A 16,338-nucleotide genomic window follows, 5' to 3' on the forward strand; every position below is an offset into this window, starting at 1 on the left:
AAAGCCAGAAATTCCAGTGGTTTCTCTAGAACAGCAGTCACCGAACGGTGGGAGGTCCAAAAGGTTGGCGACCGCTGCTCTAGAGTATTGGCATCAGGGCATAGGCTCTTGTTTTCAAGAGATTGAGCCAGTTTTTCCCCCAGTAGTGCAGCCAACCCATCTGTGTATAGGCTCAAAATAAGCCACTAACTGGTCGGGGAAGCATATGTTGGCACCTTCACTTTGAAGGCCTCTCTGGCCATGTCCTTCATGCACTCCATCAGCCAAAGTACCATTTACCTCTTATCCTCTGTGTTGCACATGCCAGGGATGGCTCTTTGGTGAAGCACGATCTGTCCCGAGCACTGAGGAGAGAGAATACTATTGGGAAAGAGAAACAGAGGGAAGAGGTTTCCAGGTCAGTTCCCAGGACTGAGTGATGTGAAGAACCGTTTCTGGGAAGCCCCCGGAGAGTATATCCATATTTGTGCATCTCTTCCTTCCCTTTCAAAGAATGTCTTTCTTTACTCTTCCTTTTTATGCACATTTCCTATTACTCTTTTTCTCATTGCCCTTTCTCTTCCCTTTTCTTTCTCTACCTATCTCTCTACTAGTAATACTATCTCACTTAAATCAAGACCCTTTTCCCCAGTGAAGTCTTTCCTAGAGTCCTGTTGAGCTAAGGGAAGATGAGTGGTTTTCTAACATCGTCTCAGTTATGTGTTGATGAATCAAGGGGGTGGGAGAACGGGAGAAAGAAAGCCAACAGCAGTTCACTGCCAAGTGCAGGGCAGCTTGGGGGGTCTCCTTATTCCTCCTCAGCTGGAAGCAGCAGGTGGAAAGTCTGGGAGGAAGATGCACCAAGTGTTGATTGAAGGCCTACCGGTGATTTCTTTTCATTAGGTATTTGTGCATGTCATGTTTTTAATACCGGAAGCGTGGATGGGATAGTTAATAGGTTCTTACAAGTTTTTTGTTTGTTTTTTAATCAGCTTATTTGGAAAAGGAAGCATCGTTTCCATAGTTTCCCTTTTACTGCCACATGCTCCTCTTTAGATGTCAGCCTAGGTCCGTGGTCGGCAAACCGCAGCTCACGAGCCACATGCGGCTCTTTGGCCCCTTGAGTGTGGCTCTTCCACAAAATACCATGGCCTGGGCGAGTCTATTGTGAAGAAGTGGCATTAGAAGAAGTTTAAGTTTAAAAAATTTGGCTCTCAAAAGAAATTTCAATCGCTGTACTGTTGATATTTGGCTCTGTTGACTAATGAGTTTGCCGACCACTGGCCTAGGTCATCCCGATAACCTAGTGACCTTTCTTCGCAGGTCAGGCCCCCTATCCAGGGCTTCAGTCACTTGGCATATTTCAGACCTAATAGCTTCCTTAGAAGCTGAAATTAGGGCTTGCAATAACAGTTTCTTCCTGGTCTCCTTGGATAATTCTGTTGATTATGACTTTTAACACACGACCAATTCACATGGCTAACAACAACAGAAAAGCAAATACCAAGCAGTGTTGCCCTGACTTCGTGGAGAGGCTAAGGAGTCAGTCTTGCTTTAACTCGAATCGTACAGGGAGCAGTCGCAGCGGTAACTGCTTTTAGATAGAGTGCACGCAGAGTGTGCTGAGGTGGGGGCTACCAGAGTCCTTGCATCTGGTAGGGAGATGTCTTCCCACACGATGGAAGCACTAAAGTGCTTTTAGCAATTGAGTCAGAATAAATGGTTACAATTGTTTTTTTGCTTCTATGATTTTAACAAAATAGTAATGTTTATGCTTCAGGAAAACAAGTGGAACCAAGAGCTAATTGCCATCATGATGTGTGAAGCTGCTTTCACGAGTTACATTTTTCTCCCTAGCACGTCACTTAGCTTTTATTTACATGGTCCTCAAACTTAGGAACCCAGTGGTACCTTCGGACCTCATGAAATCCTAACGTAAAAGGTGGGAGAATCATCCTTTAAAGCAGACAAACTTGATGCCTCGGAAGACTTGAGTTTCACAGGAACTGAATGAGGTTATTTCGTGCGCCACCCCCAAGAAGAATTCACATCTGGGAAAGTCCCTGGCCTTCCATCCCCACAAGGCACTTGTGGTTTGCCCTTCTTAGTGTAGGTATTAATGTGAATGTCCTATGAGAGGAAGAAAAATCAGGCCACTTCCTACTTTGTGGGACGAGATAAGACCTGTCTGTGGGCATTTCTATCAAAATAAGCAACTGATGAAGTAAACAGATAACAGCCAAGGAGCATTGACCTCTTTAACTTGTCTGAGGTGTCCTGCCATGTGTTGGAGAAGGAAAGCATGGTTCTTCCCGCTTGTCATCCAGCAGACTTTTCCCCGGACTCTACTGCCTTGAGCCTGAGCCGCACGGGACCAAGAAAGCAGGGGGCGCATGTGACGTGGGCTCAGGTGGGCACCGCTGTTAGTGCCTCTGTGGCTGCCCAGAACTGAGTTGAGAAGATAAACTTCTGGTTGGTGCTGACATACATTAATGATATTGTCCACAGAACCACTGGGAAACATTATTCTGTTTATTCCTACATGGCAGAAGATGGGGCCGTGTTCTCACACGTGGGACTGAAGTCAACTCAGCAGAAACAGATGTAGGATGCAAGCTGCTAGGGACCCCTGACGTCATTGAGAAAACTAAGCTATATCTGATATTTGTTACTTCAAAATAATGACTTTTTTTTCTTTAGGTGGGAGATCTCAAAGCCAGGCTTGCCTCTCAAGAAGCCGAATTGCAACTGAGAAATCAGGATACTGAAGCTCTGATTGCCAAGATCGGGCTTCAGACAGAGAAAGCGAGCCGGGAAAAGGCCATCGCCGATGCCGAGGAGCAAAAGGTCAGGCCCATTCTACCATTTAGGGTGCCGAGCTATATTTAGCACAAAATCAACGTTAGTAGGTGAACAATTTTGAACAACTTCCTCTCCAAGGGGCATAAAATCTAGAGAATTATTATAGTTACACATGTAACAGCATTTCACACCATGATTACCACTTGACCTTTCTTTACATTATGCATTTTCCCAATCTTTTAGCTCCTTTAATGATATGGAAGAACAATAAATACTGAGCTCATTCAAGCATATAATGGATGTGGATCTTGAACATCAGGCCTATTTGTAATACAGTAAAGGTCATGAAGGCTCTTCTGAGGTTTCTAAAGGGTCTCAGTTTTTAGGCAAATTGAACAACTCAATTGTTAACAAAGCCCATTCCGTCACTTTGCAAAATGGTTTTCAAATTTTGCATTTTAATCATACAACTTGAGTTTATTATTAAATCCCAAGCTAAATTTGTTCTTTTTTATTCGATGGAGGCTCTGGCATTTTGTATTATGTTTTATTGTTGGAAACACTTTTAAGCTTCTATAAAATCTGCTTTCTTTGCACTTAAATATCCAGCCATTCTGGAATAAATATAACTTCTTTTGTCTTCTTCTTTTACCAAAACTTCAGCTGCAAATGGAAGGGATTTCTTTATCCATCTTATTTTCCAAAAGAAATAGTACAGTAAACATAAAATTAATAAATATTTGTTTAAAAATTGAATGGATATATATGTGTGTGTGTAAGGTAAATTCTCTTATTTAGACAATTATAATCAGGGCTTAGCTAATAAATAATTGTAAATTGCCACATGCTCATAGCCACTGAGTCAGTAGCCATTAATCCATTATCCAGGGTGGGCCTGGCTGACACGCCCCGGAGCAGCAGGCCAAAGGGGATTGCGGCCCACGTCTTCCCAGATCACTAGGATACGCAGCACGTTCAGTGTTGTCGTGTCACTGCACCTCAGGGTGAGAGGTATTGGGAATGAGAAATAAGTTAACCTCGAGTACTTTTTACTCGCACTTGTGGGTTTTTATATATTCAATGTTCAAGATTGCTCTATTTATAAACTTTACCCAAAGGAATAATACTCCATTATCACCAAAAGAGAGGAGAAAAGTAGCATCTCCCAGTATCGTAGAAATAGCACTTAAAGGAAAACTCTTTAGGGCAGGGATGGGGAACCGTATAAGGTGGGCTGTATAAGGCCGGCCGTATAAGGCCACAAAATGATTTGGTCTGGCCATGCCAAGGCATTAGGGGTGAGTTAATTAAATGTTTGACCAAATAGAGCAGGCTAATTTTTAAGTTGATAATTTTGTATGGCCCAAGAATGATGTTATAAATACCCAAATGGCCCTTGGCAGATAAAAGGTTTCCCACCCCTGCCTTAAGGTTTCTTCTCGTACTAAAAATTTGCCAGCCTGCGTTCAGTTTAAAGCGATGCCATTATAAATGGTAACAACGCGCACTTATAGGTTCATTATACCCTTGTGGAAAGAAATACCTGATGTAATAACTCGCTTGGGCAATTACACGCTCTCTCATCTGTAGCAGCGTCCTCTAGCACACTGAACATGTAGCCTTCTTAGAATGTTCACGGTCCATTCCCGGCAGTTTTGGGGGCTGTGGTGCTGAAGCAGTTCTCGGTGAGCATGCCGAGTTTCCTTATTTACATTAACAGTAGCTGTGTATGTATTGGCAGGAGGTCACATATCTACCCTGAACCAATTATGTTCATAAAAGGTGCAGTATACAGCAAAATAACGGTTAATCAGGAGACGGGTAATTACTGCTAATGAAGCTGTAGTAGACAACATAATTTGTTGTGAGCAGTGTTTAATTTTATGGTATAGTTAAACCTGTTCATTCCCAACACATCGGAGGAAATGCACTTTGTTCACACTTTACATTCCACAAATCACCGTCACCTCAGGAACCATCTCCCAGGGCGACCAGATCCTGCCGCCCAGCGCCATAGCTTTGAAATTCCAATTTCTGCTGAGGACTAAAAATGTCCTCTCCCTGGCCATTGAGATTCTATAGGTGTCCTACATGGAAGAGGATAAAAACTCCAAAGCTTCTCACTTTGATTTGGTTCAAGTGTACCCACACGGTTTCCCTATGTTCCATATCCCATGTGTTCCTGTCCTGAGGCCGATACAGCACCCTCTTGGCATGTGAAGACTGCCATTTGGCCCTCAGCAGGAGAGAGGACATCAGTGTCCTTGTTCCATTGCCAAAGGCAGAACTGGACGGTTGCTGCTATGGTTCCCTACCAGGTCCTTAGAGAAACCAGTAATTCGTCTTTATAAAAATTCTTATCTGTGGCTAAACATGCACAGCCCAGAACAGTAACTTCTAATCTAGCCGGTTGAACAAGAAAGCTTTTTTTTTTTTTAATATATTTTATTGATTTTTTACAGAGAGGAAGGGAGAGAGATAGAGAGTTAGAAACATCTATGAGAGAGAAACATCGATCAGCTGCCTCCTGCACACCCCCCACTGGGGATGTGCCCGCAACCAAGGTACATGCCCTTGACCGGAATCGAACCCGGGACCCTTCAGTCCGCAGGCCGACGCTCTATCCATTGAGCCAAACCGGTTTCGGCGTGAACAAGAAAGCTTTTATCTATTCCTAAAGAAGAGCTAACGTGGCTTTTAGGCAAATGTTAGCAAAAATTAGGTGGGGAATTCTAGCAAGAAAATCCGTGGTGTATGTTACTGAGCCAGCCTGGATTTTCACTTGCCCAGGACTCTCTGGAAAAGGAAATTGAAGAACAGAGGAATCACTTAATCTTGTATTTCTCATTAGTGGCAACTTACGGTTCAATTAGAGCCCATCTTGGAGCATGTTGGTACTTGACTCCATCTGTGTTGTGTGTTTTGTGCATGTACCAAGCTTTGTACATACAGTGTGCCCAAAGGGAATCGGTCTTCACACCAACCCTCACCTATTCAAGATGCAGACAGATGAATTCTTGAACAGTGCATCTGACACAGCCCACATGTTTTCAGGAGAGAGATCTAAGATGCTGCTGTGTGTGTGTGTTTGTGAGTTTGTGTGCTTTTCCTCTCTGATTAGGTGACAGCCATTCAAACCGAAGTGTCCCAGAAACAGAAAGAGTGTGAGGCCGACTTGCTCAAGGCTGAGCCTGCTCTGGTGGCTGCGACAGCTGCGCTCAACACACTCAACAGGGTAAGGATGATGATTTTTGGATTCCTCAAAATAGTACTTCAAGCTTTTTTTAAATCCTCACCCAAGGATATGTTTATTGAGTTGAGAGAGAGATGTGAGAGAGGTTTCCTCTTTATATTTGAACCGCACAATGTTTATTTCCTTCTTTGTGCTTGTCTATATTTGCAGGTTTTCCTCTGAATATATTATTGTTTACCCAGGCAGAAATAAATGCCACTTAAATATAAAGCTGAGCGTTTTTGTAAATGATGATGATGCGTGCAAATGCAGAGGAATCTTGGTTAGCCAGTTCTCTTTCTTTTGCTCTTATTTTCTGTTCTTTGCATTCATTTCCCAAATAAATAGGCAGCTTATGGCAGTGGAGCGGACTCAGGTTGAACATTTGGTGAGTGTATTGGGCAGCTCACGAAAGACTATAGGAAGTGCTTGTTTTTTAAAATCATGTGTCATGAACCTACATGTGCTTCTTACAGGTACCAGCGCTCCTAAGTATTTGCCCTGACACTTGTAACTTACACCATTAATACCACCTGCTGGGTAAATCAAGATGCTGCTAGGGGAAGAGTAAGGAGTAGTGTACAGAATAGACAAAACCCGTATGGGCATCCTCGCAATCGAGAGCCCCCTACTGTAACGGAAGGCGGTTTTTGTACACGTGAAGCAGAAAATCACAACTGAGAGACACAGAACTAAGGGACTGTGTTTCTGCGAGGACCTGGTTAAAATGCAAATATGCTACATAGGTGGGATAGAACCCGTGAATACCTTAAAACCTGTGTGCTTATGAACTGTCCTGACGCAGTGAACCGGGCTCTGTAGGACTGGAATACCAGAGGAACCATTTTTCTTAGGGGGCAAAAAGGACAGTGATGTTTCCAGAGCATCAGGGAGAAAAGTACGCAGGGGGAACTGAACTTCTTGGGGTCTCGAGGTGGAATTCCTGCCCCACCGAGGCTGGTGTGGAAAGGAGCGGTCGGAGGCCACTGACGACCAGCTTGACAGCTCCTGGCGCTTCCCCAGCCCGCGCCTGGTGTCAGAGGTGTCTGTGCTCTTCTCCAGGTCAATCTCACCGAGCTGAAAGCCTTTCCCAACCCTCCGAACGCCGTCACCAACGTTGCTGCAGCTGTGATGGTCCTTCTGGCTCCCCGGGGCAGGGTGCCCAAAGACCGAGGTTGGAAAGCAGCGCGAGTCTTCATGGGAAAGGTATCGGACAGCCTGGCGGGATGAAAACCCCGTTTCTGTGCTCAGTGCTGCGCTTGCTTATACTTGGCAGCAAGAGATGTTCCAGTCCAAAGGAATCCTCTTCACGTCCGTGAGGGTAACCTGCTGTGTGTTCTTTAGGCTTTGAGTCTGCGTTGGCCAAGCTGGAGGTTAGCTGGGGCTTACAGCATCCCTAAGGCCGTGCCGACAGCCATTGGAAGGGTGCTAATTATTTGCGAAACTGTGAGAGCAGTTAAGTGTAGGAGGAAGAAAATTACATGGATTTCTTATGCTGGAAAAAAATGTTACTCATGTACCAGAAGGTGAAGCAAAGGGGCTTTGGAGTATGTGAATTTCTTTTTCAAAATGTGAGGGCCTCCTGTGTAGGCACTGAATGTTTTACCCCGGGATGAAAGAGATTTTAAAAGTGTCCATTGCTAATTCTAACTCCATACACTAAAGACTGAAAAAGTCACACAGTAGGATAAATGCGGCTTGCCAATTTAGCCTCTGTAATGCGAGCCCTAAAAGCCGATTTTAACTTTCGATCTTGGAATTTTCTCTGCAGCCAAAGTGGGTTTTTGCAATAAGTCTTTTTGCTTTACAGGTTGATGATTTCTTGCAAGCATTAATTAACTACGACAAAGAGCACATTCCGGAGAACTGTCTAAAAGTGGTGAATGAACAGTATTTGAAAGACCCGGAGTTCAATCCCAACCTGATTCGGACCAAATCTTTTGCAGCAGCGGGCCTCTGCGCCTGGGTCATCAACATCATCAAGTTCTATGAGGTATTCGTCCCGATCCAACATGGAAGTCACAAAGGCCCGTCAGTGTCTTCATTCCTAGGCCAGTAAAAAGATGTAATTTGGAAATTAAGATGAAGTTCTAAGAATGAGACATGAAAGGGTCTGATTAAATAGAATTCTATGCAGGAGGATACTTGAAATGTTGGAAACTGTCTTCCTCAGGGTAGAACAATTAGCTACTTTAGATCAAATAGCAGCAATTAGATTTGATTCGAGGAAAACATTAATTATATTTGTGTGAAAATGCTAATTTCATTTTGATTCGGGGAAAAAACTGAACTTCTGAATTAATGTTCAGTTAAACGTAATCCCTGCTCTCAAAGCAAAAATTCACACCCTCTAGTGTAGACGTAGGGAGACGAGGAAATAGCCATTATTTTTTAAAAATATATTTTATTGCTTTTTTACAGAGAGGAAGAAAGAGGGATAGAGAGTTAGAAACATCGATGAGAGAGAAACATTGATCAGCTGCCTCTGGCACACCTCCTACTGGGGATGTGCCCGCAACCCAGGTACATGCCCTTGACCGGAATCGAACCTGGGACCCTTCAGTCCGCAGGCCGAAACTCTATCCACTGAGCCATACCGGTTAGGGCAGAAATAGCCATTTTTTTGGTTTTAGTATTTTAATGGCAAGTAGGTTTTTGCCTGTGTATGGTCTCATCTAAAGTTTGTGCTTTGGGCAATATAGAGAGAGGGTGATCATGTCACATAGTCATTTATTTATCAGCTTCCGGGCATCCGCCAACTGTGCCCTTAGCTCTTTGCAGAGCACCGGGTGTGAAAAGAGCCGGTGCACAGTCCTTCACTCTGAAAAACCATCTCATCTGTCGTGGAAGGTTGTGTGTTACATTCCAAACTGGGATTACTGAGGAAATGCCAAGTGTACGCAGTGACATTCCCAGAATGTTTTTCATAGAACCAGGCTCTGTCCTGGATACGGAGGCCCCAGCGGACCGGGCCCTGTTGAGCTTTCGCTCTCCAGTGGAAGTCTGTAGGGAAGGAGTGTAGACATTGCCACTGACGTGAAGCCTCTCTCCGTCATGAAACGCCTGACCCTGTGCGCTCCTTGCCCCGCAGGCGCAAGTCAGACCGTGGCTGCGCTCCTGTTGTTTTGCTATAAAACTTCATTTCCTTTCTCTCTCCCCAGCAGGAGAGAAAATTGATCCACTAAATTCTCAAACGACCCATTCAAACACACACACACACTTCAGGCTGCCAGGGACTGGGAAAGGAAGTAAAAGCGTGGTTAATACTGTGTGAGGCTGTCTCCCACTTTCTGGGTCCAGAGAGCCCCCCCACAGTTACCTTCCACTCCAAAGTCAAAACTAGCTCCCAATTTCAATGACATTCCTGCATACCACGATTTCGAGTGACAGGAGGACTTGCTCCTAATTTTACGGCAAGCTAATTTTAGTATATTCATGGTATTTGACATACATAGCATTAACGCAAGTACTTGTGGCTCTCATGTCCAGAGTACGTGCGTAAATAGTGGACAAGCAGAGAGAACTTGGAAGGCCGTGTGGAGGTTTGCTCTGCCATTAGGGAGGACCATTGCTAAGAAATAGCGACCAATCGCTAGTGAATTAGAGACTTTAACTGTAAAGCCTCCAGCAGAGGAAGGATTGAATGATTGTCTTCTTTGCATGGTCATTACCTCTTGAATGAAACGCCACGTGGCATTTCAGGTCTACTGTGACGTGGAGCCCAAACGCCAAGCATTGGCCCAAGCGAACTTAGAATTGGCTGCAGCTACTGAGAAGCTAGACACTCTCAGGAAAAAGCTTGTGGTGAGTACTGAAGATCCCAAGAGGGGGTACTTCCCCGCTTAGGACCCCACCTTCAGGTAGGGCCACGTGTGCATCCCTGCCGCACAGAAGGACATTCCCTCTGTCGTCTGTCTTCATCTGCATACTCCGTTAGTAGCTGCTCCTTATCTGCTGTGTGTCAGACACGGAACTGGGAAAGTGGAAACTTCCATGGTCTGGGAGGAGGAGGGGGAGGGTAGCGCATGTGATTGAAAGCAGGGACTCTGGAGCCAGACTGCCTGGGTCTATGTCCTGGTTCTGCCATTCACCGTTTCACCCTTCATAAGTTAGCCAGCCGCTCTGAGCCGTGGTTTTCTCATCTGTGCAGTAGGTGTTACAGTAGCATCCACTTCCAGGGTGGGGTGTGAGGATTAAATGAGAGTCTTTCCTATTAAGAATTTAGCACGGTACCTGGCACACGACACATACTTAGAGAATCTCAGCTACAAAGATGATTAACATTCCTATTTTCACAAAGATGTGACCAACCCTTCTAAGTCCCGTGTTCTAAGTCCCGTGTTCTAAGTCCCGTGTTCTAAGTCCCGTGTTCTAAGTGTACATGTGACTTCATACATACAATGCAACAGGAGCGCCAGAAAGTACCGCGCCTGAGAAATGAGGGTGAGTGTCATAACAAAGGTGTGCTTGGCCTGGGCTGCGCGCGTCCCCAGATAACCAGGTCGGGAGAGGTATTCTTGGTAAAGAATAAAGAAAAGAGGGAAGAAGCAGTTGATACATGCGAAGGCTCTTAGGTAACGACATGATCGAACTAGCTTTTCAGCAACGGAGTGGAAGCCTGGGGGGAGAGGAGTCTAGAGGCAGACAGACACGTTCAGAGGCGCAGCCGCGAGTCCTGCTGGGGCCTCAGGTAAGCAGAGCAGCCAGATGGAGAGCGCAAAAACGGATGCAAGGCTGGCGGACAGCGGTTGGGGGGAGAGGGGTGATGCAGAACAGAGATGGTCAGTGTGAGATGCCTGACGAGACAGCAGTCAGAGTGAGGAGGCTCTGTCACCCTGGCAACTTGGGGAGCCCTTGGAGCTTCAGTCTAGTGCAGGGGTGGGCAAACTTTTTGACTCGAGGGCCACAATGGGTTCTTAAACTGGACCGGAGGGCCGGAACAAAAGCATGGATGAAGTGTTTGTGTGAACTAATATAAATTCAAAGTAAAGGAGCGGAGGGGAGAGCAAGAGAACCGGATAGAACAGCTGGATCCAGCCCACAGGCCGTAGTTTGCCCACGGCTGGCTCTAGTGTCTGAAGCAATGATTATAACAGCTACCTCTCAAGGTGGGCACTGAGGACTTCTGGCCACCCAGAACCCAGATTTATCTCTGAGGAATTATCTTTCCTTGTTGGATGCACTCAGGTGGGGCTTAGCAGGGGTGCCCTTGGCTTTGCTAGCTGAAGTCTAGATGTGTCATCCAAGCTTCACCAATTTGATCCTCCATCTCTACAACTGAGTCATGAGCAAAAGAATAAAAAGAGTGAAAGTGGAGGTCATGCATGGGGTGGTGCCCCGGTGAGACTCTCTGGCACTTCCAGCTCTCAGCTCTCAGCTCCAGGTGTCTGCATATGGTCCTCTGCCTTTCCTTCGCTCCTAACAGCCCCCACTCTTTCCTTCCAGTAAATTCCCGTTAGCTAAAATTAGCTGACATCTGTTATTTCTCATCTCAGAATCCTGATGTCTCGAAGTGCTGTTTGATGTATCAAAGTGCTGTTTGTTGCACAGTACACAGCCACACATGGGAGTCCCCACTCTCTTGGTGCAGCAAACCCATGTGTTGGGTGTTCTGGGGCCAGACCTGGGGTTTGAGAGAGGAGCCTGGCTCAGGAACGCAGATTCGGGGTCACGGTGTGAAGATCACACGTATACATTGTCCAGTGGTCTGAAGGAACTCCATCATTAACACCCTTCCCCCTCTTCGTGGAGAACCACGGGATGACCCTTCTTTAAAAAGAGGATAAGGCTCAGGTACAGGAGAGAGGGGACAGTGCACCCAGGGTGTGTGTGAGCCTGCAGGGCACGTCCACGCACCCCGTCGCTGGCTGCCCTCTGCCCAGGGCAGAAGGCAGGCGCGAAGGCCGCCTGGTGAGCTGGCGGTCTGTGGTGGCACTCCTTCCCTGACACGTCTGCGGAAGGGGCAAAGGAGGGACAGGGGTTTGTTTGACATGCTGCAAGGTAATGGTGGCTTAAGGTGATTATAATACTTCATCTTGAATAGCTAGAAATGGCTCAGAAGTTCATTTTGATTCTTATTCAGGATCTGGATCGAAATCTGAGCCGACTCACAGCTTCGTTTGAAAAAGCGATAGCTGAGAAGGTTCGGTGCCAGGAAGAGGTGAACCAGACAAACAAAACCATCGAACTGGCCAACAAACTCGTCAAGGAACTCGAGGCAAGTTCACCTTTTCTTCCCAGATTCTACCTAAAATATGTGGATCAGCACTTTTGGATCTTGTCTTTATTTGCTGTCAATAATAACTAAGTAGATGTGAAATCAACCATGAAGGAGAATGTCTCATCATCATTCATACTGGAGTCTAACATACCCAAAGTAAGAACTGACGGTTCTCTGTATTTTTCAGTAGATAGCCATGAACTCAGTGGTTTTCCTGAATATGTTATAAACGCAGGCCAGCTGCTAGGTTACGGTGCCATTGAACTGTCGTCTGAGTCATTTAATATACATTTACAATTGAATTCTACCATCAGAACATTACTTCAAATTAAGCCTGTGTGATATTCTCTATGGCATCTTTTTAGAGATGACTGATGTGCTCATTCTAAAAGTAGATAGGATGATTGCTCGAGTCGGTGAATACACTAAAAACCCACTCAATTGTGTATTTAAAGGATGAATTTCATATCTGAATTCAATCTTAATACAACTATTTGTATTTAAGGACTACCTAAAACTAGATAACTGCACTATTAGAACTGTATTTAGCTGACAGTAACAGAAGAGTTGGTTTATAGTGGCTTAATCAAATGGGGGTTAATTTTTTCACATATCACAGAAAATTCCAGAGGGTAGACATTGTCAGTGTTGACTCAGGTAATTAGCAACCAGACGCCTGATCTCTGTACCCTCTGCTTCTCCACACCTCAGATTCAGGCAGGAGAGAGAGTAATCTGTATCAGCTGAATTTTTGTCTCTTTTTTTAATCCTCACCCAAGAATATGTTTTTATTTATTTTAGAGAGAGAGGAAAGGGGAGAGAGAGAGATAAACATCGATGTGAGAGAGAAACATCCATTGGTTGCCTCCTGTACGCACCGTGACTGGGAATCAAACCTGGAACCTCTTGGTGTTCGGGATGATGCTCCAACCAGCTGAGCACCGGCCAGAGATGGATTTTTGTCCTTTTACAAGAAAAACTGAGGTTTCCCTAGGAATGTGTTTGGTGGACTTCACTCAAATTTCTCTAGCCAGAGCTAGATTGACCACATGCAGCTGCAAAGAAGGCTGGGAAACAGGAAAACGGGGAGCCAATCACGGTTCATCGCATGGGGCTGGACTCCTCACCACCCTATTCAAAATCAGAGTTCTCTTAGCAAGAAAGAAGGGAGAAATGTGTTAGGGTCAGTTGAACGGGGGGGATAGCCTAACATAATTATACTGGACTTTTTACTAGTAAAAATCTAATTTAAAAAACAAACAAACCCAACACAACAAATTGAAGTCCATCATCTCTCATAGTTCATTCTGTAAAATCCACTCTCTCCATTCCATGTCAAGAATCCCAAGTCTGTTCTTCCAGTTGTTAGAGCCGAAAGCTTTGGCATGCCCCTGGGCTTTTTGCTCTTTCTCATGCCCCACGGCATACATACTGCATTGGCTCTACCTTCAAAGCCCATGTAGAACCCCGCATCCTCATCCCCCTCGCCTCCCCGTGCTGGTCCAGGCCGCCAGCATCTCTGCCCTGGAGTACCACCCTCGCTTCCAACATCACCCCTGAGTCCTCCCTTCACTGCAGCTGAGCGATGTTTTAAAAAATTAGGTTCATTCCTGTCACTGCTGTCGCAGAATTCTTCAATAACTTACTGTCTACCTCCAAGGGCAGTCCAGAGGCGCTCCCTGGCCTGCCAGGCTGTGTCTGACCCGGCTCCGGGATACCTCCTGTCCTCACGCCCGCCACTTCCCTCGCGCTCCAACTTTGCTGGCCTTGCTCTTCCTGCTTTGTGTCCTCTGCCTTTTCCTCCACGTGGCTTACCTTTCCCCCCGACGATGACATCACTGGCTCCCCAACTTCCTTCAGGTCTTGGCTAAAAGTTCCCCTCAGCACATGGCTTTCTCTGCCCTCTCACCTGCCCCCTGCACACACCCGCTCTTACTCTGTTTTAGTTTTTATTTTTTCATAACATCGGTCAGCACATGACATATACACTAACCCGTGTGCACATATCAGCGCCTCAAGAAGAGGAACCTCCCCCCTTTTCTGCACGGCTTGATCCCAGGCGTATAGCACAGTCCCCGCACGTCAGAGGCATCAGTAGGTATTTGTCAAATGAATAAATGGGCGTGCTCTGGGAGCCTCCTGTGTTAAAAACAAAAATCTGGGGCCTTTTGAAGACTCATTTTTCTTAGGTCAGTTGAGAAACTCCACCACTTCTGTTGGAGTTTGCCACTTCTCCCATTTATCGGGGTGAGATTTAAGCCGTTTGAAATGTTCACCACTTGTGAAGTATCTGAAGAAAAGAAAAAGTGCCATTTAATCAGACTGTTTTCCTGAGGTGGTTACAGATGTCTGAACGCTTTATGAAGGGTGAAGCAGGCTCCACGCTGCATCTCTAACACAGCTCTGTCTCCGAAGGCCTTAGTTACTCTTGAAGATTTAGACACGGGGAGGAAAACGTTTGACCAGTATTAACTAGCAATAAATATGTACATATTCACACATATGTGCGTGTGTGTGTGTGTATATATATATATTTAAAGGATTACTTGAAAATGCCAGACCTTTTCCTTTGAGGATAAATTCTTTCTGACTAGAGCGGGAGACAGTTAACTTCTGAAAAGCATCAAGACTGATGATTTTGTCTATATAGCATTGACCTGGAAGCTCAGCCATTCAGACTAATAAATCAGGCAATTTATATTTAATCATTAACTAACTCCTGAGCTGAACAGCTGTTCAAAATTAGAAATTGGGTCACCCCAGCCAGGATGACATTACAGGCAATCTATAATGCATTAGAATAAAATTATAGTGATTTTTAACTGTCTAGAAATTTATTAGAGGACATGTTCCAACTCTTAAACCCTTGTTAGCCAGTGTCAGTAATGATTTATGTTGCGTGGGTGATATAGTGAAATTACTGATGATTTTTGTAGCCAATAAGTCTCTGTTTAGTAAATCTTCAAACTTCAAAGCTGTTTTGGAGAATGAGGTAGGTGCACTTTATTGCTGAACATTTACTAACCAACGACAACAAAGATGGAGGGAAAGCAAATGAGAGATTCCTCTTCAAAATTAATGGATCTATTGTCAGCAGCTGCGGAAGGAAATGAATGAATTCTAAAAAGAGGGCAGAGAGCTGAAGTTCCTTAGTGTTATAGCTAACTTGGGGTGACCTGTATGAAGCAAAGCAGGGAGACTACCTTAACACAGCTTTGAAAAACATTTGCAACGGCTCATTTCATGACCTCAGTGCTGTGGGCATTATGATGGTTTGCAGGCAACTGGCATTCCAATCTATTCTGATATGCATCATTTTTGTTTTCTGTGGTCTGTCTGTTGTCTCTCTCTCTCTCTCTCTCTCTCTCTCTCTCTCTCTCTCTCTCTCTCTCTCTCTCTCTCTCTTTCTTTCCCACAAGAAAAGCTAAATTCCACAGGGATCTTCTTTGCTTGTACTATCAAATTGCTGATTTTTCCCCCCTAGGTCCTATTAATTTGCATGTGCTTAGAATGTGTTCATTTTTAGCATGCATTGAAACAAAGTGAATTAGTGAACTACCCTGTAGTTTAATCAATCTGTAGATATTTATTGCCATTTTATTCAAATTCAATTTTAAGGGCTCCACGTACTTAACCTGAAAATCAAATTTTAAATGGCCATCCAACTAGCTGTCAGGACTTCAGCAGCATTCTTGGAGTGTATTATCTTCAAGACTAGTGAAGTTCTTTGATTTCCATGTTTTCACATGTGGTATAGGTTCTGACACTGATCAAGTGATTTTATTAGAAAAATACCATGAGTAGAAACTACCAGCACTTATTCTTCAATGAGTAGGATTCAGGGTAGGTGGTTCTTTAAGCCTTACGTTTTAATTAACTAACATCAGGGGTGTTTGTCATTTTCCTTTTTCTAAAACAAGCCAACAGCCAGTGTGTTAAAGAAAACAGAAAGTTGGCCTAGGGCAGTGTAGGGCCATGGCTGAAAAGCAGGAGATGTGGAAAGCAGCCAAGTTGCCATTAAGCATCCTCACATCATTCAGTCTTGGCCGTAGCTCTTGATACTCCGCTCCCAGACGGACAGGAGTGTGACTGTCATCAGCCTTTC

The 16,338-nt window shown here is 44.9% G+C and overlaps 1 protein-coding gene across 1 annotated transcript in view; it reads left to right on the top strand.

Annotated features, from left to right (window-relative positions):
• The window catches only part of DNAH11 (dynein axonemal heavy chain 11), a 196,777-nt gene that overhangs the window by 128,767 nt on the left and 51,672 nt on the right, over positions 1 to 16,338 (top strand). Inside the window, exons 57-62 of the mRNA XM_080663816.1 lie at positions 2,680 to 2,826; positions 5,903 to 6,016; positions 7,076 to 7,219; positions 7,824 to 8,006; positions 9,716 to 9,817; positions 12,096 to 12,230. Coding sequence (XP_080519942.1) covers positions 2,680 to 2,826; positions 5,903 to 6,016; positions 7,076 to 7,219; positions 7,824 to 8,006; positions 9,716 to 9,817; positions 12,096 to 12,230 — 825 coding nt within the window. The remainder of the gene's footprint in view (positions 1 to 2,679; positions 2,827 to 5,902; positions 6,017 to 7,075; positions 7,220 to 7,823; positions 8,007 to 9,715; positions 9,818 to 12,095; positions 12,231 to 16,338) is intronic.

The sequence above is a fragment of the Plecotus auritus genome, assembly GCF_963455305.1.
Source record: "Plecotus auritus genome assembly, chromosome: 4".
Lineage (NCBI taxonomy): Eukaryota > Metazoa > Chordata > Mammalia > Chiroptera > Vespertilionidae > Plecotus > Plecotus auritus.